This window comes from Perissodus microlepis, chromosome 3, assembly GCF_051167445.1.
Source record: "Perissodus microlepis isolate ML-2025 ecotype Zambia chromosome 3, ASM5116744v1, whole genome shotgun sequence".
Lineage (NCBI taxonomy): Eukaryota > Metazoa > Chordata > Actinopteri > Cichliformes > Cichlidae > Perissodus > Perissodus microlepis.
In genome coordinates, this window is record NC_140463.1 from 21,408,942 (window position 1) to 21,436,941 (window position 28,000).

General features: G+C 39.1%; 2 protein-coding genes across 6 annotated transcripts in view; both read right to left on the minus strand.

Annotated features, from left to right (window-relative positions):
* Nucleotides 1–876: 876 nt before the first annotated feature.
* LOC146390490 (type I phosphatidylinositol 4,5-bisphosphate 4-phosphatase-B-like) lies at nt 877–13,952 on the minus strand. 2 transcript variants are annotated; one of them, XM_084923549.1, is made up of 7 exons: nt 13,635–13,952; nt 9,669–9,850; nt 8,156–8,262; nt 5,790–5,901; nt 5,561–5,613; nt 5,358–5,448; nt 877–3,863 (listed from the first exon to the last, which is right to left on the minus strand). In XM_084923549.1, the coding sequence occupies exons 1-7, from the start codon at nt 13,699–13,701 to the stop codon at nt 3,720–3,722; spliced, it is 756 nt and encodes a 251-aa protein (XP_084779675.1). In that variant the 5' UTR covers nt 13,702–13,952; the 3' UTR covers nt 877–3,719. The 2 variants fall into 2 exon arrangements, with proteins under 2 accessions (XP_084779675.1, XP_084779674.1); XM_084923548.1 differs by having other exon boundaries at nt 13,599–13,947.
* Nucleotides 13,953–15,066: 1,114 nt separating this feature from the next.
* LOC146390491 (uncharacterized) overlaps nt 15,067–28,000 on the minus strand; it is a 43,208-nt gene continuing 30,274 nt past the window's right edge. For 3 of the 4 annotated variants that reach the window (XM_084923537.1, XM_084923540.1, XM_084923538.1), the window contains 7 exons: nt 21,733–27,669; nt 21,519–21,627; nt 20,070–20,168; nt 16,698–16,967; nt 16,369–16,470; nt 16,161–16,282; nt 15,067–15,837 (listed from right to left, as the gene is read on the minus strand). In XM_084923537.1, coding sequence (XP_084779663.1) covers nt 15,754–15,837; nt 16,161–16,282; nt 16,369–16,470; nt 16,698–16,967; nt 20,070–20,168; nt 21,519–21,627; nt 21,733–27,669 — 6,723 coding nt within the window. In that variant the 3' untranslated portion in view covers nt 15,067–15,753. The remainder of the gene's footprint in view (nt 15,838–16,160; nt 16,283–16,368; nt 16,471–16,697; nt 16,968–20,069; nt 20,169–21,518; nt 21,628–21,732; nt 27,670–28,000) is intronic. The other variant, XM_084923539.1, reaches the window with a different exon arrangement.

Consider the following 28,000-nt stretch of genomic DNA (forward strand, 5'->3'; position numbering starts at 1 on the left):
CTAAAATTGCTGAGGAACATCGCCAGATTGAATCAATTGGAAGGCAAAAGAAACTCAAATAAGCACTCATTACAGGTAAAGTATGCAGAATAGCATCTCTTCAGGCAAAACTTAAAGCAGGTGGACTAGAGCAGCAGAAGACCACACCAGGTGTCGCTTCTGTGAGCCAGAACATGAAGAGCAGGAAACTGATGCTACTACTTCTATTCACAGGAGCTCACCAAAACTGGACACAGATAATAGTAGGGTCAGAATTTGGTACCAGTGAGCTTTGTTTAAACACCCCAGCCTCCTTGATGGCTAACCATGTCCATGCCTTCATGACCACAGTGTATCCATCTTCTGATGGCTGGTTGGAACTCAAAGTGGTTTCTTGAGCATGACAGTGAGTTTATGGTACTCAAATCTCCTCCGGTCACCAGATCTCAACCCAACAGAGCACCTTTGGGAGATTCCCATTGTGGATGTATGTCTGATAAATCTGCAGCAATTGTGTGATGATGTCATGTCAACGTGGACCAAAGATTTTTGAGGAATGTTTCTAGCACCTTGTTGAATCTACATCATCAAGAATTGAGGCAGTTCTGAAATTTGACTGAGTGGCCAGTATGACTAGAAAACCACAAAATACATATACAGTGTAAACCAGGAATGGGCATGCAAATCAGATTCGACTGTAAATGCTGTGGTGTGGCATTCGGTTCATAAGCCATATGCCCCCATAAAAAGAAACTAACATAAACTCTAAAAGTTTCACGGGTATTTAAGACATTACGATGCATCCTAAATACTCTGATAACTTTCTGTGACAAAGAGAGACACATATTATTAATAGCTGATATATGTAAATAAATAAGAGGCACATTGGAGTCAGAGGAAGTTGTTAAAAGTATTACTTAGTTTTGCATCCCCCCCACCCAAAAAACCCAAAAACAAAACAACTCCATCCACCAGGATAACATTGACACAAAGATACAGGAGTTGCTCATCTGTACAATGTAGTGCAACATGTTTCACAGTCAGCAGGTACTTACATTAATCAGCCATGAGGGGGAAGAGACAGCTTTGACAACTCTGTACAGTCTAAAATAATCAACATCCACTGGATATATTTGCACTTCCACGGAGAAACAGACACTCTAACAGGTTCTACTAGAATGTCAGAGAAGGTAGTTTGATTCAAATAAAACAGATAAATAAATAAAATAACCTGCGTGTGGATCAAGTGTTTTAAACCTGTGATTCAAAGACAACTTTGAAGAATATGAACAGTACACACATATCAAAGCTCTGTCACATTGATATTTTCACTAAATTCAAACATGCCATCCTTTCATCAAACAAAAACTGAGTTTCTCTGACATGAATCATTACAAAATAAAGCTGGTGTTAAAACAAATACAGAAAAAAAAAAAAATCACATCAAATGCCCCAAACACCCTGTCTAAGATCTGATAAGAATGCTGATGTGCTACTACACAACATGACAAAAAAAATAAAAGGAAACATATGCTATTTAATCTCATGTTAATGCCCCTCCATAATCATTTCCTCATGTGAACCCTTTATTAGCTACAACTTAACTTCCCTCTTCATATCATTCATCAGTCTCCACTGGTTTGCTTGTTCCATCATTTCATTTGTATGCATTAAAAGCACTTTTTACATACAATTTTAACTCGCACCATAATTTGTCCCTCAGCAAACATATTTAAAAGTTTAAATTTAATGATTAGTCCACATGGTTCCTTCGGATGCCATCTGCCTTTATGTTGTAATTAAGGTCCTTTAAGTACTTCTCATAGTTTGGTCGTGGATTTGTTATTAAACATTGAAACATTATAAAAAACTGTTTGCTTTGAGACTTTCATTCATTGTGCATAATTCTTCATCTTTAATTTGTTTAGGCCTCTGTCACATAGGCCTACAGACCAGTCTGTCACCCCCCCGGCAACCTCCTGTCCTGGAGGTGCTGGGTGAAATCAGTCGCAAACAGGCTGCTGGACCAAAAATCTCCTTGTGGCTACTAACAGATCACTGCAGTTTCCTCTAATATACCCAGGAGAGATTGACTTCTGCAAAATCTCATAAACTACTTGACAAGCATTCGTGAACCATGCGAACGTATGACACCCCACAAACAGAGACCTTTCCCCTTCAAAGTAAAAGCTTAGCACTGAAACAAATATGTTTCAAAAGCCACAACTTCTACTTTGACGGTGCAAGGCCTCTTTCTGGAGTGTGTTGCACTTTTGCAAGTTCCACTAACACTAGTGGAGTAGATAACACAGCATAAATTTCACTAAGCAACCTCCAGCAACCACTTGCCAACTCCTTTTGGGCCAGTCATTGCCAGGTGGCTGCCAACTGGTGTGCCATCCTGTGTGACTGAGGCCTTAAACAGGATAATTTGCTGTTGATTGATGCCAGTCTCCTGTCAGTGCTTCAAATAAAGAAAAAAATAGCTTGGCTAGCTCTAGCTTAGCATAAAGACTGGAAACAAACGCAAACAGCTAGCTCGGCTATATGCAAGGCTACCAAAAAATGATAGTAAACAAATAATCCTACACTTAATACCCTGCACAACATCAACTTTTAATTTAATCTTTTTCAGCATTTCATTTACATTTACGCAAAGCTATGCTACGGTAAAGTAAGATATGCTCATTGTAAATTCTTGAAATTCTTATTTATCACACAGAAATGAGCAATATCAGTCTTCTTGCCCAATTTTCAAAGTGCACAGTCTCACTTAAAATATCACACTAGTCCTTTAATAAGAGAAGCGTCTACTGGTTCTGCTCCATTTTGGATCAATTTAAAAGCAAATTTGGGAACGTTTGCTCCTCTGGTGGCTGGCAAAAAAAGGTAACTACTAAATTATTCTGCCTGATCTACCCAGTCTGATTACTACTATTTTTATAATTAAAACACCCCCTTCAGTCCACATTGTATTTTAGGGTTTTTTTTCTCTTGCATAGAGGATCTTTTTGGCTACCATCCACAAGCGTTTTAGGCAAATAGAATATTCTCTTTAACCAGATCGGTTATTTGGGGTTTCATTTACTTGAGACATTTTAGTCAGGAATAACAAAGTGAATACATTTTTGATTTCCATAATCATGCTTATGGTCTTGGCAAACACTGAAGGACCTCTTCAGTGGAAAACATGGTAATCTGCGCAAAAGTTCAGCCTCATGTTTGAATTAACGCCTAGATGTTCTAGAAGTCTTTTTTTTTTTTTAAACAGAGATCTTCATTGTTGTTGGCAGAGCAGTAGAGGATTGGCAAAAGAAGGAACCTTTAAAACTTTACATTACTTTTATTTTTAAACTCCAAGATAAAGTATTGCCCTTGGTGGAGTACTGCACTCTAGGAGTGTCCTTATCTACTGTTGCTTAAAATGTACGGATCTCTCAAAAATCACAGTCACAATCACATACAGCTCTGCAATTTAACTGAATTATGTGAATTTTGCCTCTGTGTATGTTTATATTTTCTAACCCAATTTGGTAGGAACTTGATGTTTTTAACATGTTAAAAAACATTTTCTTCTTTAACCTTCCTTCTTTATATCTACTGTTCCCCCATCTTTTCTTCCCTCATTGATGTCAGGACTCACCGTTTTCCTCACTTGAGATCTAATGCTTTACTTTCTTATTTTAAATGTCTCCTCCTCATACACCAGCCTCCTCACCTTCCTCACCCGCTTTCTCCCTCTATGTGACATTGGATAAGGGTTCGCTAATTTTTAGACACTTCCAGTAGATTGTTCTGGCCATGGTGAACAAAGTGAGCAGGAGCAGGAGCACCCATGACACGTAGATCCCTTTTGAGCTCTTGGCGGGCTTCCAGGTGCCGACCTGAACACAAAAGCAAACAGGAGACATTTTTTTTTTTTAATTTTTTCAATGATTTGGGTCATATAAAATTCTCAATTTATGTTTTATTTTGAAAGTGGCCACTTGTGATTCCAGTTAGCAATTGCACCTCACAAATAATTATTTACTGTAGTGAACACTCAATGAAGCCACAAAATCAGCAAAATAAAATACATATTAACCACACGCCACCACGACTATATATGTGGATTCAATCTAATCTACACCATGTTTAAATTGTCAGCTTTTCGAAGGGAATACTTAACGAAAGCTCATGCTGACTGAAGGACACATGAAGGGATAGCATGCAATATCACTGCTGCTTTGCAACTTTGGGTATAAATTGAACACAATTATGAACAATTACAATGATATTATTGCTTATTGTGCTAGTGCTGCGCCTCTTTTCTCTTTTGTGACCTTTTGTATGATGTTGTGCTTTGTGTGACTTGAAAAATGTCATCCAAATTACCTAAAAAGTGTTGAGAATTAAGGCTTTTCTGAAGCCATCTGAGCAGTGTGTGATCTACTTTTTTAAAGTTATTTCTCTTTGAAATGAATGACAATCATGTTTCTTTCTTAATGTAACTGCTGGTGGTGTAAATAAAGACAGAATAAACAGTTTTTTTGTTGTCACTTATATAAAGGTGAACAAAAAGAGCATCTGTGAATCTGCCTTTTGTGCAAAAGTAGAGTTTACAATTAGGTTATATAAAATATTAAAGTACAGCATTAACAGTTAATTTATTAATTATTAACAGTAATAGTTACAATGAATAAAAGGTAATAACCAAAATTAAATGGTGAGAGGCAAATATCTAATCAGCCAATCACATGGCAGCAGAGCACTGCATTTAGGCATGTAGACATAGTTACGATAATCTGCTGAAATTTAAACTGAGAACCAGAATGAGGAAGAAAGGTGATGACAGTGACTTTGAATGTGTCATGGTTGTTGAAGAACTGCTGGTCTACTGGGATTTTCCCACATGTCCATCTCTGGTTTACAGAGAATGATGTGAAAAAGAGGAAATATCCAGTTTGCTGAAGGTCTGTGGAAGAAAACGCTTCTCTGTCAGAGGTCAGAGAATGGCCAGACTGTTTTGAGTAGTCAGGAAGGGAACAGAAACCCAGATAATCACTCGTTAAGTATATAGATGAGCACCTCTGAGCACACAACATGTTGAACCTTGAAGCAGATAGAAGTGTTTTTAACTGATAGCTTGTTAAATCTATGTTATGAAGAGTTAAGGCCGCTTTGAAGGCTAAAGAGTATTACGTAATAAGTTTATGTTTACGTAATAAAATGGCTATTGAGTTTATTTTTGCCTAAAATTTCCAGCAGTAGGACATCTGCTGGTTAAATGATTTGGCTTTTGGCATCCTAATCATCATCTTTAAAAAAAGGATACAATTTGATCTACCAACAGTTTAAAAGTTAACATCACTCCAACATCTTCGCCCACAAATACACACCAAAAGTCCTGCGGTGGAGACGGCGAAGATTAAAAACAGCAGGAAGCATAGCAGGCTCCTCCTTCTGGGGTACCGCCAACCAATAGAAGAGCTGGAAATCAAACCGAGAGACAGTCAAAAAATAATAATTCAATAATAAATGCAAAACACTTATTTACCTTCCTCACACACACACACAGAAAGTGAACATCTGACATACTCACACTTTTCGGCAGTGGGGACATCGAGCTAAAGTGCGGGCTGAAAACTCCGTCCACTATAAGAGAGGAAATGAAAAGGTCAGTGTGTGCATATATTACAGTTCTCTATCAGGGGGTAAAGCAGAAGAGTACATTGGCAAATAATTCTGTAGATGTCAGTAAATAAATGCATAAAGAAGTAAAACTGGCACTGTCAGCTGTAATATAAGCCATGTGAGTGTGTGACTTTTACCAGGAATGTGTTGGAGCAGTGTCCACAGATGACTCTGATGCCAACAGGCTGACGCCGCGGTTCAGGACTGTCCCCTCCAATGTGGACTGGACCTAGGTTGATGATGCGTTTACTGCCAGGGAACAGAAAACACTGATTTAACATAAACACATGTGAACAGCCTTTACTGCTTATTTCAAAGTTTGTCCAAAAAGCACCTTTTTAGCTTTTTAAAAAAGGGTGTGAATCTAAAGTTGAAAAATTTAAAGCCAGCTCTGTGTACTATGAAGGTGTGTGACTTGGAAAAACTGTAACTGGAAGTGATTATAGTAAATAAACAAATGAGGAAATATACTAAAGTTACTGTACAAAAAGTCCCCAGCTGATTAAGAGTGTCAGGCGGGAATTTCACTTGGACTTAATCTGGAATGACCAATAAAAAAAACATAAAATCTCGGTGAGACAACCTAGAAAAGGAATGTAAAGTTCATTTCACATTATAGGTGACATAAAGCCCACTGTATGTGATCTTAAGAGGGCTGGACTGAGGAAACTTGCATTTTATCCAGTGCAAAGAGGTGTAGCTACACATTTAATCACTCTAACATCAAAATATATGAAAGGAAAGTCATTTTTCACCAGTACCTCTCAGGTTTTCGCAGGATAAAGAGATGTTTCTGTAGCAAAGAACAACTCTTTCAGCTTGAACTGTAATAAATAAATGTTTAGGGTTTTTTTGTTTTCTAATTGTTCGGTAGTTCATTACTCAGACTGACCTATATTTTATTATCTATATATATTTAGTTTTTGTTAATTCACAAAAGTACCAATTTTTCACTGCAGACCCACTGTCAAAATCAAAAATTTAATTATAGATAGAAATAGTGGAGAACAAACACAAAACCAAAAACCAAACAGGAACTTTTTTTGTTATTTAAGCGATATTAATGAATAGTATTGCATGGCCATGGGGGAGGTCTTTATGAGTAGGAAAAGCTGTAAAACTGTAAAACCCCCAAATTTATGTCCTCCTTCACTTTCTCCAAAGTTTCTGCCAGCAGAATTCTGGCCCCCCGGACCTTATGTTTGACATCCCTAATTCATGATTTGTTAGTTTGTTTAAAAATGGGACACCAAGAGCCAATTTTAAACTAAAACACTGAAAATCAAAATATGAAGAAGAGGTCCACCTTCATGACTTTCGGCTCAACACACCTAACTAACTCATTAATCTCTGTTGTTCTCTCAGAGCTGACAGCAAAAGCCTTTAGAGCAGCTTACACTGAAAAAGTACTGGATACAGACTTAATCAGCAGTAATGGAAGATGACAGCAGCAGGAAATGTTCCAGTCTGACTGATGTCAGGTCGTCATTCTGCTAAACCTCAGTGGATGAAGACGCGAGACAAGGAAGACCAGGAGGCTCGTTCAGCCGTGAGCTTGAGATTTATGAACATTATGTTGCCGTCAGGGCAAAAATCAAGACTTCAAGAGGGAAGAGTGATGCCACGATTTACGGTTTACCTATGTGGAGTAAACTTGCTTCTCTTTTCTGAGTAGTTTCATACTTCAGGCCTGCTTATAGAACAAAATGACCACGTCTGCATCAGAGGTTAGTGAGGTTGATTTCTGTATAAACAGCTTATTAGAGCTACCCTTGGAAAAACCCAGATGCTATTATAATAGTCATCAAACCACATCTTTTACCAATTTTTATACTGAAGGGTCAAAACACGCCATTAACTGTACTGGGGAGGTCATGTCCTGGTTTTTGTATGTGGTGTGAGTGTTACAGAAACAAATAAAATGCTGGGAATACTGAAGCTATAATTATCGTTCCTTATATTGAGATGATAAGTGTTATAAACTCACTGATTGATTTAAAAACTGCGGCTAAAAAGTAGCTGGAAATGCGCAGGAGAACTCAATGGTATTGAAAAGACCAATAATAACAGCTTTGGGCTGCACCTCATTTACAGGTAGGTGCACACCGGCTTACATCATAGGGCTTCAGAGAGGTTTTTGGTTATAATGTAGCCCAGCATAGATATCCACTTGGAACATAAATCGCCAGTAATGCCAGGCTTTTTCCAGAACTGTTTTATAAAATCTGGTCTGTTCTATTCTTTTTTAAACATATTTAATTCTGTTTCAGGCTTTAATATGAAAATGTTTGTTAATAAAAGTGTCATATAACTAGAGTTTATAATTTTTGCTTTTATTATTATAACTTTTCAAAAACTGAAATTTTGCAAAAAGGGGGTACCTTCAACAGTCTCTTAACACCACGTAATGCTTGCTTTTGTTGAACGGCTGGAAAAGGTGGTGTGATTACGTGTTAAAGCTGAGATGGATTAAAAACAGCCTCTGTTTCTTTTCCTGACTCACCAGTACGGTCTTGGACAGGCGATCTTCTGCGACGTCACTTTGCAGATCAGCAGACAGTTGCAAGGACAGCGGACATACTTCTTTCCAACAGGAGCATTCTTAATGGGCTGAAACCAGAGAGGTGAAGACACAGATAGAAGAATAAGAAACTTCAAACATTTGCTTTTGGCTTTTCCAAATGTGAGGTTCTTAAATTGTTTTACTTTTGATTTCATCAGACGAAAGGAGAAGTGAACGACAATACAACACGCCGATATTTTGTGGTTTACCAATGCAACTTTCCAACAAATACTGACGCAAGTACAGATTTCTATTATGTTAAAAAGCTATTAACTATTTTTTGGTATACAAAGTCTGGTTTCAATTACTCTTGTCAAATGTTTTTGTGGATTAATAGATAATTTTCTTCATTTTTCAAGCAGATAACAGTCTGTCTTTTTTTTTTTGTTTTGAATGAAAAGAGTCAGGCACATCTAAAAGTGTGCCACAAGTCAGAGTTTTACGTCACAGAATATAAAAATTTGGAAAGACTTGATCTTACAGGGTCACCATTTGCAAGACAACAACTAAATTCCTTTTGAGATTATTTCCCATCATGCTCCAGGTGGAAATTTACAAGAAGAAAAACTGCCCTAAGCATCAAGACCAGAAACAAAGTGATGTAAGCAGTAAGCAAAGTAAAAGTTGGGCCTTACTGCTGAAATTTTACTTTGAATGTCAATGTCATCAGTTTCACTACCACTTAGCAAGTAGTTATCTGCAGACAAGTTGGTGACATCAATGCAAATTAAGAGACACTATGGCAGTCTGCTAGTGACTAAGGCAATTACAAAGAAGCAAATTACAACCCATAGTCAGTTTATAGATGGGCCTCCAATAATGATGGAAAAATTAACAGCCAGTCTTATTTAACATAAAAAAAAGCTTCAAACTGTTCAGTTACTTAATATCAATAAGTCATTTTACACATATAAAACGATAAAGATGCTTAAAAACGAACAGGTAAAGTTGTTTTATCTGTGCAGCTTTTCTCCATTCACTTCCATCAAGTCCTTACTAATTCTAACTAATTAATTATAGTTATTATAATTACCAGTTATAACTACAATGAGCAAGATCTTCATTTTCCATTTGTTGTGTTTGACTCATTAATGTAGACCCACTTTGCTTTATTGAGTTTTAAATACTGTGCAGGTGGTGTTTAGCATTGAATGTTTCGCAATAAAAGCCCCATTAAGAAAGGGTTTACCGGTTTATTCTAGAGCCAGATGACTTTTATTTTGAAATGTGTACAGAAGCACTGAGTTCTTGTAGCACAGCAACTTAACAAGGCAGCAACATAGGATCTCAAATAAGGCTGCAACAAAAATAAGAGTCCCTGCAGAGGAAAATGGACTTCTGTGTTAAATATACTTAACATTTATTATAATCTAAGCTTGTAGGAAATAAATGTTGCTTGTTTCTGTAGTTGAGGTACATCAAGACTATATAGTTCTCTGTATCTGCCTCTTACCGTAGCTTCATTGCAGATGTTGCACTTCACCACATGCTGGTGCGTCTTGCCCTCCACAGATATGGAGGTCTGACAAACCCGGCAGCTGATGACCGGAGCACTGCTGCTGTCTGGGCTGCCTTGTGGGGAGTATGGGGGTGGAGGCTCGCCTGGTGCCACTGAGCTGGGGAACGGAGCAAAACCTGATGAAGACGAAGAAGAGGTTTTATTAACACTGTATTTATTAACACTAATAAAACAACATCTTTTGTTTATCATGAAAAAATACAGAAAATATATAGCCTGAAGTACTGCTTCACCTACACATTACATCTACAGCTGCTCAGCCATGAGAACACATGCCATGAAGCTCCCAGCGCACAGTTTCTGTGCTGATATTAATGCACTGATGAGATTTGGAGCACTGCAGTTCATGAGTCAGCAGAGCCTTCTATGCACCTTAGCACTTGGTGACCCCGCCCTGTTACTTTACATCGGTCTGACATTTTGAGGCTGAGCTGCCGTGGCTCCTAAACTCTTCCACTTTGGTATTATACTGCTAAGCCCTAATGAAAGCAAGAAATGTAATGAATTTGTTGCAGTAGTGGAGTCCTACTCTGTGAGCTCTTTAAAAGGACTCATTCCCAAACCAAATATTTGTAAAGGCAGACTGCTTGGTTCGGCGCTTTTAGAAACATGTGAAACAAAAATACTTGAATTCAAAGATTAAAATCTGTGGTCTGGTACTTTTGTCTATGTGGTGTATATATAAAATCTTTAACTATAACTTGATGAGACTGATCAGGAAACTAGTGGCTTAATAGATCAGTGTAACTGCTTCTCCCTTTTGTGTGGGGTATTTCTGAGAGCCATCTATTTTCTGATTGTAAATTTCTGCATTTTCACTCATTGAATCTGTTGTGCAATGGTACAGCACTGCAATTCAGTAAACACCGTTATCGTTAACAAGTATTGGCTCACAATATCACCACTTTTGTGCTTGGTCAAGACAAACAGTAGGTGCACAAACAGAATTTAGATGTGTATCTGTTTGTTTATACTGACTCATGTGTGGGTCAGCAAATTGTATGTTTAATTATATTGATTAACATAATGTTATCTATGTGTGACACCGTTAAGGGTCAAAACTCAGTGAGTGTAATACAGGAAGCACAGAAACCAATTGACTGTCACAGTTACAAGGAAGCAACCAGAGAAGTGAGAGAGAGAAATTGGAGTCACAGCAGAGATAAGAGCAATGAAAAAAGACAAACAAGCCAGACATGTGATGTCTGACATGATCACACAGAAAAGTAGAACAATTGTTTTAGTTTACAAGTTAAAAAAACAAAAGAAAACCAAAAAACGTTTCATTTAAATCCCAGAAACTGAGATACTATTTCTGCAAGTTATTATATGGAGTTGCTTCTCGGCAATTAATCATAGTTATACTTCAATGATGATTTTTTTTCCTTCCGCTAACTATTAAAATAAACGAATTTCACATAAAAAAATTAATTGTATTCTGCTTTGCAGTAGTTCTCTGGTTTTTGTCCTTCAGCACAATCATTTTCCTTAACTTCAAACCATAAAATTTCCTTGCCTGACAGGTTGTGACAGGCTTAGCTAAAGTATTTATATTAATTTCATTTAGTCAACTGACATATAAAGTTCACGATCGTGGCTCAAGAGTTGGGAGTTCGCCTTGTAATCGGAAGGTTGCCGGTTCGAGCCCCGGCTTGGACAGTCTCAGTCGTTGTGTCCTTGGGCAAGACACTTCACCCGTTGCCTACTGGTGGTGGTCAGAGGGCCCGGTGGCGCCAGTGTCCGGCAGCCTCGCGTCTGTCAGTGTGCCCCAGGGTGGCTGTGGCTACAATGTGAATGTGTGTGTGAATGCGTGGATGACAGGTTGTGTAAGGCGCTTTGGGGTCCTTAGGGACTAAAACAAACACTATACAAATACAGGCCATTTACCATTCACGGACATCTACTTGATTGAAATGAAAAGGTTTAATAATGTATGTTTAATACTGTATAATGTAAATAAAATGTATATATATTTGCATTTATTTGTATATTTTGTAAACATTTATTTACAAAATACACACTGGAGTAATTTTGCAAAATAATTTTGATTTCTACATTATTTTGCAGTAATAAGAGTCCTTATTTGTTTTGAATCAGTTCCCTTTTACAAGCAGTGGATATGACATTTAGGAGTTTTATTATGTAAAAAAAACAAAAAACAGATGTAGTTATGAAAAACAAATTAGGCCAAAGATACTTTGACACGGAGACTACAGGAGGTGGAGATTAAACCTGACAGATGACCTGCTCTACCTCCTGAACCACAGCCGCCCCTAAAGCTTGCAGTTTCCAAGAAATCTCCCATCTGCGTACTAACCAGGCCCCGACCCTGCTTAGCTTCCAAGTTCAGACGAGATCGGGCATGCACAGAACAGTCATCTTGTTCCTTGTTTATCATTTTACTGCTCAGTAAGAATTCAGTAAATCTAAATTCTTGTTTATTTGTCACATTTTATTTTCTAAAGTTAGTAAAGCAAGGCAGCAAGGCAAGCCTGATCTTGTCATACACATAAAAAAAAATATCCAGTTTCTTCACTCACATTGTGGATTACAGCTTATTGGCATTTTGCTGGTAACGGATTAGTACTTTGTATTGGTATCGATACTGTATAGGAAATGAAAAGAAATGGTTGATTGTTAGTGGTTTTCAGATTATCTCACACCAGAAATGGGAGCGTCGCCCAATCTGAAAAAAAGGTAATGTTTATACACCATTAGTTTTGAGGTATTTACAGGTGGGAAATAGTTTCAGTCCATACACCTGATGCCAGACATCATGTGGTTTCACTCCATTTCAGTCACTAAATGACTTTTGCATGTGCCTGAGAATACACAGCAATGCCAAAATACTGGTTCTACCAGGTTTCAGAGGTAGAGTGGTGCGAAGGAAGAAAAAAACCCAACATGCTCCCACATTTGTCATTCAGCAGACTGAAGATGCTGAAGCAAAACATGTTTAAAACATGTATAAAAATCCCTGTGGCAAAGCACAGACTGAAAACACATGAGCATGACACAGTCATTAATCGGAAGCAGGCTGTGGTGATCACTAGACCGACTTGCAGGTTTTTTTCCCCCCTAACTGAGAAACAATTGTTTCATGACGCAATGCCAGATAAATCAGTCAAACTGCTGAAGCGGAACAACTCAAAGGTTTGGGAAATTTGTGTGATTTTTAATATTTTCCTGGTACAAGAAAAAAAGTACATAACCCACAACAATAGTGAAATAATGACACAACAAAAATGGTCTGGCCACATTGTTATTTGTAATCTCTAGTATTGGTCGAGAATTTTACAATCAAGATATCCCTAAAAGTCCAAAACGAAGTCTTTAAATTACTTTACTTTATGCCTGTTTCATCAGAACTCAATGTTCAATACCATGCACTAAAGAAAAGCAGCAAATCCTTACATGAGAACAATCAGAACCTGCTGATTTTTGCTGTTCAGGCTTGATAAATGACTAACCACAGAGCGTTGTTACAGTGATCTGACAGCCGGGAGCTCTGACCCCTTGTCATAATGCAAATCACCAAATCAAACTCACCCACATGAAAAGCCTTTCAAACACCCGGTTTTTCATGCCTAACATCTGTTATAGACCGCTGACAGCTCAAAGGTGCTCATTAGCATTGGTAAATCACCCTAAAATCGGTTTTTAAATTCATTTTTGTGTGGGTTGAATCCCCTTTAGTTGTGTGATAATGTCTCTATTTACGGCTAACGTTAGCCTGACAGCTAACACTTGTTTACAACACGACACCTTTAAAGGTAAAAACAAACTAGAATACCACGCTGTTGAAGCCTATTAATGAGTGCTCGTATTCTGAATGGTGGTGTGAAAAGGACACAGAGGACATACTCTGAGGTTTCGGTAGATATCCGTGCGAGCTTGTACCGGGAGAGAAGCCGTTGGTCCCGTCGTGCTGATCGGGCAGCAGCGGTGACCGTTCCCCGTCTGCCATCGCTCCCTCCGGACCCAAGCCTTTCTTCCAACAACGCCCCGCGGGAAGTGTATCTGCGGCGGCTGGGAGACTCCTCGGACCTCCGGTAAAGATTTGTTTGGAGGAGTCGGTGTGAGGCTTTCAACCCCTGACCCTGCTGGAGGTTTGGGTTACTGACAGCCACATGACGCGGCGAAAACACTCACTAAACGCGGAAACGATACAACGAAAACATCTGTCACATGATTCAAGGAGTCAGGAAGTGACGGACAACGGGCTAGACCAATGAACGAGCCGTGTTCGAATGGGCGGTTCCTTCTGCTTTTGTTGACTAACAACAATTATAAACTGTAAGGCGATGATTGCATTACAATTACTGCTGGTATATGTGCACATAATAGAATAGGTTAGACTTTGTCATTATAAAAGCGCAATGAAATTTAGTCTGGCATCTCTCCTCTACCCTATCAGAAAACAACAAATAATAACAATAATAATAAACAGCTAAGTTTGTGTCTCTTCTCACAGTTCAAAGACATGTATGGCAGGTTGGTTAAAGCTAACTCTCTATGACTACGGTTAGCATGGCAGCCTGTCCAGGGTGTATCCCACCTTTTAGAGCTGGCAGGTTCCAGCCCATAGTGGAAGAGGGACGGTTGGATTTATGAGATTATTTATTGCATCTTCTGTAACGTGTGCAGTTCTAAAACAGTCAAATACAAGAGTCACGTGGTAAAAGCAATTAATATGTGAGCTTCTCCTTGTACAGCAGGAGTTTTAGACGCAGGGCAAGTTAGATGGTAAATGGGTCGACTGGTGCATACATAGCACCTTTTTTCTATACCCAAGCACCTCATCTAACACTTATGTATACACACTCTCCACCTCTGGCTTCAGTATCTTGCCAAACTGGAGTAATTGGGGAACCGGTCTACCAACCATACAGGTAGGCAACTCAATTTATCTACTGAGCCGCAGTCACCTCTGTGATCCAAGGGTCACCAGACTGAGCTAAGAGGCAGAAATCATAAATTTGGTCTTTATAAAAGAGTAAATAAAAAAGTGGATGTATACTCAAGAGATTACATCAGATAGACTAGATTTTTTCTAGTAACTGATTGGGATGAAACAAGAGCTAAAAAGAAGATGTGAAGTGAAAATAAAATGGTTGCGTTTGATTGTGTGTTTAATGATATTAAATTCAGATGTAATACAGTATTAATACAATTAAAAGTTAAGATAAATATTTATGGCTACACAAATCCTATATACTATTTTAATAACTACTACAGTATTTAAGAATTCATTCATGTATACGATATCTTTGTGAAAAACATTTAACAATAGAAGGAGCAGAATCGAATAAATGACAGAAATGTCTAAAGCTGAAAAAACAGGAAGTGTTTTATTTTCCCCGAGGTTACACAGGAAATGTGTACAGATATTTCTGTAGTGACTTGCAGGGAGAAAATGTTGCATTTAAACATCACTGATGTGCATAAAGATTTACAGGGTGACCATAACATAGTTAACAGCTTTGACATACAGCAAACCAATCATAAAAAAAAAAAAATATAGTTATACTCTCTCTCACTGAAAGAGGAAAAAAGTATATTAGCTTTGCATAAATCTACACAACATGCTTCTCTCTAACAGCAGCAAAGTACATGAAGCTGAAAACTGACATCCTTTCTGTTTCACATGACTTAAACAAGTGGAGCACGCAACTGTAAACGTGCATCCGGTTAGCTAAAGAGTGAAATGTGGGTAATCCTCCTATCTCCCTCTTAAAAATAACCAACATTTAGTAAACAAATGTCATGTTTTTGTTAGAATTACCTGAAACAAGCAGACTTCCTACCAACTTCTATACAACTGAAACCCTTCTGCAACCAGAGGAAAGAAAGCTCTTAGTTTTTTTTTCTTATAAGAATATGTTCATGAGTGCTAATTACTCACATGAAAGTTTACATTTTAAACTTGTCCACGAACTTGAGTCACTCGCCACCAAATCTCAACGACACGTGGTTTTGTTTGCACCTCTCATAAAAAAGGGAAAGAACACAAAAAAATCTAGTTATATTCATCCTTAACAGAGCCTTGAGAATTTCTCATCGACATTCTCGAAGGCCTCCGTCGAAGATTCTGTTGATGTTTCTGGAAATAAAAGAAAGGGGAAAAAGGTGAGACCACTTGTATGTTTTTGTGCAGTCACTCGATTACAAAGCCTCAATAAGAAAGACCTTTAATCACTCATCTGCCTGCTTTCCTTAGAGTTCAGGCTCCCACTCTTTCCTTTACATCACTTCCTCTCTCTCACGCCAGTAACTCAATGCTAACATCCTGGCTTCCTTCCAATCGCGTCCTTGACCACCTTCTATGAGCCAATCAGCCGCCCCTCTGCCTACTTTAAGTATCTAAATAAATCACATTCAGTTCCTTCAGATGATCTTTCCTTATTGAATTGAGTTTGTGGGTACCTTCAGGTTCTCCTGGTGTTTCTGGCTTCTGCAGTGGAGGTCCTTAGCATTTTGCTCATCCAGGTAGAAAATGGAGCAGAGGTTACAGAAAAGCCCCATTTTTTGGACAACATGCTCATCACCTAAGAAGACCAGAAGCATACAAAATAACTTAAGAGAGAAAAGAAAGACTTGAAATTGACGTCATTATTTTATGTTTCGTTCTCACCAAGGGACGCGTCAGCATCCAAGTTGTCTGTGATGCGAGGAGACTGAGAACAAGATCGCTTTGCTTTGGGTTCAATAAGTGCTCCCCTTCGTTTACGGACAGCTAAAGAAAAGGAAAACGACTAATAAATGATAAATGATGACTGCAAATTAAACTGTACCTATTCCAATAACAAGTTTATATTTTTACTTCTCTAGTTACAGCTGCAGTTTTGCTCTATTCTAACAAATTCTAAGTGGAAAACAACCATCATCCACTTTAGTGAATCATATTGAAACATTTTGTTGGTTTAAAATCAGCACATTTTGAGGTAAAACAGCTTCTCGTACCTTTAACGTCACTCCTGCTCGGTCCTTCCTGTGTCTGATTATCAAGACACTCAGGCTGTTGCTGTTGCCCAGCAGAGGCAGCATCAACATCGGGCTGGCTCTCTGGTTTCTCCTCTGTTTTTTGGCTGTCTGGTTTGTCGTCACTTGACAGTACAGATACGTTTTTGTCCAGTGACGAGGACTCGAGTGAAGCGGCAGGCAGTGATTCTGTTTCTGCATCTTCTCTCTCGTGTGTTGCGACCCCTTTTTTCCCTCTAACAGATTTTCTCACTGCAGGAAAAGAAAAAGAAATACTTGAGATTTACAATTTAGTCCTCTGACCAGATTGTACAGTTTTGTGCAAATTCTTAGTGGCAGCAGTCTTCAGGAACAGTTCTCCAGGCTTCTTGATGAACATTCAGAGCTCTTCTTCAGATCTGGACTGCCTTTAGATCAGGGGTGTCAAACATAAGGCTGAAGGCCCAGAATCATTTTTTTTTTTGAGTTTTTAAATAAAACTGACTTGTATTATGTGTCTGTGGTCTGGGAGAGAGTCCTGTAACTCTCTCCCTGCAAAATACAGTATATAATGACCAATGTTGGGCAATTAATTATACAGTTACTTCTTCAAAAAAAGTTACTGAGTTTTGCAAACAACAAAGTTTTTTGCAGCTGTTTACCTAAAAATGCAGCCAATGCGGTTTTTTAAACAAACATTTCAAACAATTTACAGAACAATCAGCTGTTCTGCATCTAATTTAATGCCACACAAATTATTTGTGCCACTCCAAAAAATAATTTCTGTCCACTATGAGATAAAGGAGAACAACAGCCTGATACCTGCAGGCCTGACAACAGGAGATGTGTTACTCCTGTAACATTCAGCAGTCGCCTCATTGTTCTGACACACACAACAAAACTATTGACTACACTACACATTAACTACACAAGATTTGCGCTAAACGTTGCAAATCTCTCACATCTCAAAACACCTCTCACTCCTAAAACTTCCTCCCGTTTCTTAACAACTAAATGCCATGTTTTGATTGGTCGACATGGTACATTTTTCGACCAATGGAAAAGGGTGGGGTGTTTTGGTTTTGTTTTAGCTCACAGGCTTTCGAGCGTTTTCCTTATAAAACGCCGTTTTTACCGTTTCTTCCCGCAGTAAATATAAACAACTGTAGTATTCAGGAAGAAAACCAAACATTGCATATTTTTTTATCATAACTCTGGTTTTACGTGGCCTATCAACACAATTTAAAAACTGGTATAAAGTCCACACTTTTTCCGTCAATTGTTCCGTCTGTCCTGCTCACATCTCCAATGGTTGTACACGTTGTCATTAATGTGGCTTCACTCCACATCAGCCACGCCACTTTGCTAGCTAAAACACCGGTGTCGGCACATATTTAATTTAATTTCAATTCAGGTTAGAATTTTTTTTTGTGTGCACAACGCAGATTTTCTCTGCGCAGAGACCGTGCCAACAGTGCGCAATTGCGCACGTGCACAGCTTAGAGGGAACATTGCTTTTAACTGTATTTAAATAGGTTTCACAGCGTCTCCTGCTGATAAAGACTCCCTCACAGTCATTCATACTACACAAAAGTAATTAACTAAGAGATAAATAATTAAATGACAAAAAAGTCTTGCAAAAGCTAAGATATCCACCGTCACTCTGTAGCAGCTTCCGACTCTGAAGTAGACTTCCTGTTTCCCCCACTGTCTTCCTGTCAGTTATTTTCAGGTTTTACTCTTCCCTCTATAACTGACGTATCTAATCATATTAAAAAAAAATCAAAATCATCCACCTGTCAACTTGACCCTCTTCCCACTGTGTTAGTTAAAGCCTGTCTTCCCTCGTTAGCTCCTCTCATAACCAGTATTATCCGTTCCTCCCTTAAAATTGGAATGGTCCCTTCATGTCAGAAAAAGGCTTCTGTTATTCCAACTCTCAAAAAGCCTGGTGCAGACCCCAAAAACTTTGATAGTCTTCGCCCTATATCAAATCTCCCCTTTATTTCAAAAATTCTTGAAAAAGTTGTCGCCTCCCAGCTTCACTTACATCTCAATGACCATAATCTCTATGAACAATTTCAATCTGGTTTCCACCCCAATCATAGCACAGAAACTGCTTTGTTAAGGTCAACCAATGACCTTCTGATGGCAGCTGATTCTGGTCTCCTATCCATCCTCATTCTTCTTGATCTTAGTGATGATCTTAGTATGATACCATTTCTCACAATATCCCCCTGAACCGGTTAGCATCCATTGTCATTCGTCATACCCCCTTGCTTGGTTTGCCTCATATCTTTCAGACCGCACTCAGTTATATCCAATTTAAATCCCACTCTTCAAGTCTCTATCCTGTTTCTGCTGGTGTGCCCCAGGGTTTAGTATTAGAGCCTCTTTTATTCATTATTTACATGCTCCCTCCTGGTCATATATTGCGAAAATATAATATAAATTACATATAAATATAAACAGAGCTTTCAGTCGCTCTGCTCCACGGCTCTGGAACTCTCTTCATCCAGCCATAAGAAATAGACTCTCCTCCCGTATTTAAGTCACAGCTCAAAACACATCTGTTCAAACTGGCTTATTCGCTTTAGTAGTGATTTTATCTGTTGTCAAGTTCTGTTTTGCAATTTTAACTCATTTTATGCATTTTATGACTATTGCTCCTTTTAATTTTGTTCTTTTGTAAGGCGCCCTCAAATAAAATGCAGTATTATTATTATTATTAATAATAATACAAGGTCCAGTTTTTCCAAAGACTACAATAGAAATGTTATCCATGGTACATTTTCTGTGAATTACACATCTATCATGTAGTTTCATGGGTCCAGCCCACTTAACATCAAAGTGAGCTGTATGTGCCCCATGATGAAAAAGGAGTTTGACACCCACGCTTTAGATGATCCCACATTCCATTAAAGCTTGAGTTCTGGTGAAGCCAATCCGTGACTGATAGTGTTCCACCATGTGTTTTTCTACCCAGGTATGATTTTACTGCCGTGTGTCTGCAATCATTGTCATGCTGTCGTGAAGCTGTTTCCAATTTGTTGATTGACAGCACTACATGGCATTAGATTACAACTGGCTCATCACATGACTAAGGTTCCTTTTTTTGTCCTTGAATGATTCATAAGTCAGTGTTAAGTGGCTTAACAAACAAACAACAACAAAAACATTCCTCTGAAAATGCTCAGGTATAAAGACTGGACTGAAAATCAGTGAATAAAAGCAGCTGAAGTCAAAAGAAAAACTTTGAAAGACTAGGGAACATTTCCTCAAGATTATTTAACAAAATAACAAAGTATGAAGAAATGAGAAGTGGCTCAATATTTCTGCACAATTATGTAAACCAGAAAGCTGTGCTTGTGTTACCAGGGATCTGTCTAGTCCTCTTCCTGGCTTGGCCACTTGTCCTGGTTCTAATGGCTTTCTTGTCCTTGTCTTCATCTCTTTTCAAGTTCACATTCTCCTCTAATATGAGATACAAAAACAAAGACTCACATTAATGCAAAACAGTTTGCCATTTTCTTTTTTTAGTAAATTTAGGAGTAAACTTTACAAGATTCACACAACAGACTAGTACACAATGCTTTCCATTTAAAAAAAAAAAAAAAAAAAAAAAAAATCTATCGTGATAATAATCTGGCAATCAAAACACACCAAAATCAAACTGTCTTGGCTAACAAAGCATGTAACGGGTGATAGATTTGTCTTTAACAGTTTGTCTTACCTTTAATTTTAAATTTCTGTTAGGCTGTAAGCCGATGTCAGTTTATTTGCACCGTAAAATAATTAGTAATTTAGCTTTTATGGTTAGAGTTCCATTATACTGGAAACCTTTAGCTGTTAACACAATCCATTTCACCTGGTTTATGTCTTATCTGCTTTAAGATGTGCTGCTCCTTCTATCAATGAAGGCACCACTGTTTATGCCTGCTTATCATACCTACCATGTACAAACAGTCATGTGAAACGAAGTTTACACGAGACTTTGTGCTGTCCTTTGAAAAACTATGGTAAATGGCCTGTATTTGTATAGCACTTAGTCCCTAAGGACCCCAAAGCGCATTACACTACATTCAGTCATCCACTCATTCACACACACTGGTGATGGCCAGCTACATTGTAGCCACAGCTGCCCTGGGGTGCACTGACAGAGGCAAGTCTGCAGAACGCTGGCACCACCGGGCCCTCTGACAACCACCAGTAGGCAACAGGTGAAGTCTGTCGGAGCCGGGGCTCAAACCCGGCAACCTTACACAATCAAACTGCCAACTCTTGAGCCACGATCACCCTATGTACAGTCCATGTTTCAATCGCTTCTATAACCAGCTTTAGCTAAACTGAAGGAATCATTTTCTGTGTGACTTCATCAGTCTCTCACATCGTTGTGGGAAAAATTTGGCCCACACCTCTGTTGCTTCAGTTTATTGAGGTTGGGGATATACATTTACGCACAGCATTCTTAAGGTCCCAAACCAACATTCCAATCAGGTTGAGGTCTGGACAGGACTGGGCAATTTCAACACCTTGATTCTTTTCTTTGTCAGACATACAGAGGAGTTCATGGTTGACTCTGGGAATGCAAGGTGCCCAAGGTTTATAAAAGAAACCCAAAGGTGTTTAAAGGACATTATTCCACAGGTTTGTATGGCTTCTTCAGATGTAACTTGACCATGCACCAGAGCAGCAAACTAAACTTTAGTAAAGGAGGTCACACCTGCTGATGATTAATTAATCAACTGACTCTAATTAGAAACCTGTTGCCTGCTGCTAATTTATGACTTTTTTTATGGAAGCAGTAAGAAGACTAACACAAACCTGCATTGTCATCACGTTTGCGTTTATTAGATCTTGAGATTTTCTGAGCCTCCTTTTTGACACCCTTCTCATTCTCATCATGCACTGCTTCATTCACATTTGACAAAGTCTAAAAAGAGAAAACCAAAATGTTTGGCATCAAGATTTATGTTATCAGAACAAAGATTTCTCAAAGAAAGAAAAATGTTTGCAACAGTTTAAATGCTAACATTACCTCTTGGTTTAAGGACTTCACTGACTGGCTATCTGGGTTGAGTCGGCAGACCTCATGTCCCTCCTCCTCTTCTTCACCAATCTCATCCAATGTGACAAACTCCTGCAGCTCATCCTCCGTAATCTCCCTATTCCACTCTTCTCCCTCCAAAAAAACTTTCTCTCCACCCTCATCTGCCCCCACCTCATCCAGAGTCACTAGCTCAGATGTGTCATCCAAAAAAGTTTTCTCAATACATTTCCTTGGTCTTTCCAACGTTGTGTTTTCTGAAGTTGCAGGTCGATTATTCCTAACATCATCATCTTCCACAGGGTGTATTTCATAGGTAGAGTCTTCCCTTAAGTCTTTTATCAAGGCATCACTCTTTGTTGTTGGTGTCTTCTCGGTCGGTGGCGTTGTCTCCTCATTTTCTGTATTTTTCTCAGGATCCCGTTTCTGGGAATGTACAGCCCATGTGGTTCTCCTTCTTGCTGTAGTCTTGTCTTTTGTTGGGACTTCTTTAGCCGTTCTTTCCTTTTTCCCACTGGTAGATTGTTCTGTAATGGCTGAATTGCTGTTGTCAGTCTCTACCGCTTCTGGCTTTTCAGATTGTTCTGTGTATGTCAGTTTGTCCTTTTTGTATCCTCTAGCAGACCTTCTACTATCAGACCTTTCTGCAGTAAAAGCATCTTGAATTGGTTCATCTTTATCAAAATTTACTTTCCCATGAATGATCTTTTCAGTGTCCTTGAGAATATTTCTGTCTTTTTCTGTATTGCTTTTCTTTGTTCTTGTCTCATATTTTTTCACCATCTTGTCCTCTTTTATTGGCAATTTCCCCTCCTCTTCACTTTTAGATGTTCTGGACCTTGATCCACTCCTCCTTGTTGGTCTATTATCTCTTTTAGGTTCATTGGATATATCTGTTCTTTTTTCCTTGTTGTCTGCCTCCAATTTGGTCTCTGTGGTTGCTGGCTCATCTTCCACAGAATCAATTACCTGGTAAGCTTCTTCCTCTTCTTCTGTGGCTTCTTTAGATACTTGGGTGCCGAGGGTTTCAAATTTTTGGTTATCATCTTCTATTTCAGTCAGATCATCAACTGAATCCAGTATCTCAAATGCTTCAGTAGCATCTGTTGAAGTGTTTTGGATGTCTTGACATTCAATGTACTGTTTTATTTCGTTTCGGATTGTGGATTTTATATCGTCTAAAATCTGATAACCTTCCCCATGCAATGTGTGGCTTTGTTTAGGTCCTGGATACTTGGTTTTAGCACAGCCATCTTGATTTCCATCGTCATCCAGCTGTTCTTCTGTTTGATCATCAACTGAATCAATGACTTGGTAAGTTTCACCATCTTCCTCCTCCACCTCAATACATTTTCCGACATAATCCCATGCCGCAATGCCCTCTCCTGACACGTTGTGGTCAGACTTTGCTGTTGCACACTCTGTGTTTTTTTTCTCTGATTCATTAGAATATTGAATCTTTACAGATGCCTCAATATCTGATGTTGATGCCATCTCTGACAAATGGGTCTTGTGGCCTGAGGATACAGTGTGTGGTCTTCTGGCTGGAGATTCTGTCTTGTGTGGCTGTGCTCCGCGAAAAGGCGATGCATGAATTTCGACAGGCAGCGAAGAAGAGAATAAAGGGGTCTTAGTGGCCTGAGCAGATTGCATAGATGTGGTATTGAATTTGGTTGGTTCAGATGAGCCTTTTTGTTTTTTTGGTGAGTCAGTGGTCAAGCCTAAAGACAGGGTGCTTTTCTCTGAAGCTTCAGTGGGCTTGGATTCAGAAGATAAAGCAGCTGAGTTCTTAGACTCTTTCAAGGATCTTGTTGAGATCTTCTTGGCAGAAGATGAAACATCTGTGTTTTGTCTTTTTCTTTTCTTTCTGGAGTTCTGCTCAGATGAGAAGGTGCCTTGGTTGTCATCCACATCCTCAACAATTTCATCAACAGTGACAAAACTCTCAAAATTCTGCTCATCAAAAAGCTGAGCGTCTGAAGAAATAGAATCATCATTATGACTATCAGTTGAATCCAGTATCTCAAAGGTTTGTTGTTCAGTACCCTCTTTTACAGTGTTGTCTCCCTCTTCAAGAGGCTGTTTTTTACCTTCTGCAATTAAGCCAGCATCTTTGGAGGCTTTGGATGATTCCTTCAAAAGCGTTATTTCATCTTTCCCCTTGCTTCCATCTCCCCTGCTCTCTGCTGCATTTTTGTCACAAATGTCCACTACCAGAATCAAATCTTCAGACAGCTGCTTTACTGTAAAACTTTCATTTTTGGCCAAAGGATTGGGCTCTTGAACTGTAGTTATTTGGTCTCTGATATCATTGTCTAGCACTTTGCGAGAAGCATCCAATCCAATTTCACTGCACTCCTTTAAACATGCGTCATCATCATTAACACTGTCCAAGACCTGAAAGCCTCCTTCATGTAATTCTTGGCCTTGCTCAGGTCCAGGTGTCTGACTTATCTCCGACTCAATAGTTTCCCCAGCAATGCCTTTTATTGAAACTTTGTGGTCAGACTTTACAGGTACGCTTTCTGTAGGGTTTGCTTCTTCTCTATGAAGCTGACGAGTCTCTATTGTTGCCTCAACTAGTGCTGTCAATGACAGCTTTGACAAATGAGTCCTACAACCTGAGGATGAAGAATAAGATGCTCTGGCTTGAGACTTTGGCTTGCTCGACTTCCTTTTCTGATCAGGCAAAGCAGGAGTTTCATTTAACTGTAAAGAGATCGTTTTGACATTAGAAGACAACCTGCTTTTCAAAGTGGATTTCCTTGTCTTAGATGAGGAAGGTGACAAAGAAATCTTGAAGCCTTTCAAGGATTTTAATGAGGTTTGTTCGGCAGAGGATAACACATCTGTGCTTTGGTCCTCCCCTGAGTCATCGAAAATCTCATCAACAGTGACAAAATTCTCCAAGTTAAAATTTTGCTCATCAAAAAGGGTGGTATCTGAAAAGACTTGGTCATCGACGTGATCATTAGCCGAGTCCAGTGCCTCAAAGCCTTCTTCTTCAGTACTATCTGGTGAAGCTTCTTTGATGCTTTGATGTTTAACATTTGTCATTTGGCCAGAGTCTTTGCACGTTTCTCCTGAAAGCATCTGTTGTTCTTTTTCTTTCCCCCACCTTCCATCGCCCCTGCTCCTTGAAGCTTGATTCTTACTTGTGTCCAGCACTTCGTTTCTCTCAGCCGAATCTTCAGCAACAGATTTATCAGAATTATCTACTTGAATCACATGCTCCTCGGACAGCTGCATCAATGTGGAACCTTCATCTTTAACTGTTTGAGTGGCCTCTTGAACTGTTGCTGTTTGGTCTTCAGTTACACCGTCTAGTGCTTTGAAAGGCGCATCTATTTCCATTTCACTAAACTCCTCAGGACTTTCATCTTCAATACTGTCCAAGACCTTATAGCCACCTCCAAAGAATTTCTGGCCTTTCTCAAGAGCAGATGACTGGCTTGACTTTGACTCAACAATTTTCAAAGCAATGCCATTGGCTGAAAGTTTGTGGTCAGATTTTACCACTAAACTCTCTGTTGGTTTTGCTTGTTCTTCATTTGGCTGACAAGTCTCAACTCCACTTAGAGCTGCTTTTGATGCACAGGTCCTAAAACCTGAATACAAAACTTGCAATGCTCTGGCTGGAGATTTTGGGTTACTTGATGCTGCTTTTTCCACAGAGGAGGCAGGAGTTTCCATAGCCATACACAAACTGCTCCTCGCAGTGGCTTTCATTGACTTGGATAAGGAATGTGAGAAAGAAGAATAAGTTGCTGAGCTCTTGGAGTCTTTCGGGGATCTTGTAGAAGTCTGCTTTACAGAAGATGAAACATTTGAACCTTGCCTTTCACTTTTCATTCTAGAGTTCTGCTTAGATGAAGCCGTGCTTGGGTGGTCTAAGGCCATATCTTCCACATCATCAACAATTTCATCAACAGTGACAAAGTCCTCAAAGTTGAAATTTGGCTCATCAAAAAGGTTGGTGTTTGATGAGGCATGGTCATCAGTATGATCATCAGTTGAATCTAATATCTCAAAGGTTTCATGATCAGTACTATCTGATGAATTGTCTTTCATGTCTCTGTTGTCAGCATCTTTGGACGCTTTGCAGGATTCTTCTGAAAACATTTCTTCCTTTTCTTTTCTTCTTCTATCTTCTGTTTGGCCTCTCGGGTTTTGGTTGCTACTTGTAATTGACATTTCAATTTTATCAGCTCCATCTAGAACTGTAGATTTATCAGAATTTTCCATTATCTGAATCTTGTTTTCCTCAACCTCTCTTTTCTCTGCTGAGTCTTCATTTTCAACCAGACGATCATCCTCTTGATTGGTAGCTACTTGGTGTTTAGAAACCCCATGTAATAGTTGGATAGAAGCATCCAATCCAATTTCACTCCATTCCTTTGAACAGGTTTTGACTGCATCTGTATTGCTTTCCATGACTTGACTGTCCAACTTATGCAGTCTATGGCCTTTCTCAGGTCCAGGTGACTGCCCTGACTCTGACTCAACAGAACTTCTTTCTTTGTGCAGCTTATATGTGTCAACCGATGTCTCAGCTGCTGCTGCTGATGCCATCTTTAATGAATGCGCCCTACAATCTGAGGATGAAGTATGCAGTGCTCTGGCTGGGGACTTTAACTTGCTTGGGTGTGTTTTCCTACAAGTTTCAAAAGACTGAGAAGATGAGGAGGTAGAGGTCTTAAAGACATTAGAAGACAAATTTTCTTTCACTGTGATGTGAGTTGGCACGGGTGAGGAAGAAGGGGAGGCAATGTGAGAGCTCTGCCTTTCTCTTTTCCTTTCAGAGTTCTGCTTATGAGAAGAGCGGCTTTGGTGGCTGAAGGCTGCTTCTCCCGTGTTGTCACCAATTTCATCAACAGTGACAAAGTCCTCTAAACTGAAATTTAGCTCATCAAAAATATGCGTTTCTGAAGAAACATGGTCATCAGTGTTATCATCAATTGAATCCAATATCTCAAAGGTTTCTTGTTTAGCACAATCTGCATCGCATGACATGTCTTTGTTGACTTGTTCTTCAACATTTAGGATTTGGCCCAAATTTTCAGGGGCTTTAAAAGACCTCTGCATTTCTCCTTGTGTTTGTATGGTTGTTCGAGCTCCCTTGATCCTTGGACTTTGGTTCGTTCTTGAATCTAACACATCCTTATCAGTGGCATCTTCTTGAGAGTCCTCTTTAACTACAGATGCTTGGTCCTCGGTAACAATATCCATCACCTGGTAAGAGTTTCCTGGCTCTTGTACACACCCAGATAAATTGGTTTCAGTGCCATCTTGGCTTCCGTCTTCATTCATCTGTTCATCCAATTGATCCTCAATCGAGTCCAGGATTTGGTAATCTTCAAAGTCCTCCTCCTCAGGATACTTGCCAGAATAATAATTTCTGCATTCTTCTTCTGTCCTCTCCTTCGACTCTTTGAGTATGCCATTGTTAAAATCAATTTCTAGATTCGGTTTTTGGCTTGTCAACTCTAACCCCTGACTATGTGCAGCTGAATGTATAGCTAATGATGTTTCTGTTCTATTTGTCTCTGTAGTAATGCCCTCTGCTAACACTTTGCCGGACTTCCCTACTGCACTTTCTTTGGGTTTTGCTTCTTCGTCTCTATGAAGCTGATATAGCTCTACTGTCACATCTGCTGCTGCTGCTGTTGATGCAATCGTTGATGAAGAAGGCTTACAGCTGAAGGATGGAGAATGTAAGGCTATCTCTGGAGACTCTGGATTTTCTGGCTCTGCTGTTTGGCAAGGGAAGGGAGGAGTTTCAATAGATTGTAGAGAAGAAGAGACAGAGGTCTGGCTGACACTAGGAGATGAGCTGCTCGTGGAGTCTTTCAAGGGCCTTGTTGAGATCTGTTTTGTAGTGGTCGACACAACCAGGCTTTGGTTTTCTATTTCCACTCCGCAGGTCTGCTTAACCAGTTAAAGAGATGAGTTATTTTCCATTACATAACTGAGCTTTAAAAAACAAACAAACAAAAAAAAAACCCCCAAAAAAAAAAAACAAAAAACAAAAAACAAAAAACTAATAAAAGGGACCACAGAAGACTGTCACTAATAAACTCTAAGATATATTATCATATCTAGGGATGGGTATGGTTTAGGTTTTATCCGATACCAGTACCAAACCGGTACTTTTGAAACTGTGCCGGTGCTTAAACGGTGCTCGAACCGGTGCTTAAAGAATGGAGAACACAAAATTGGTCCAAAAACCTCTCATGTTCAGCTGTTTTTTTGTAAAAAG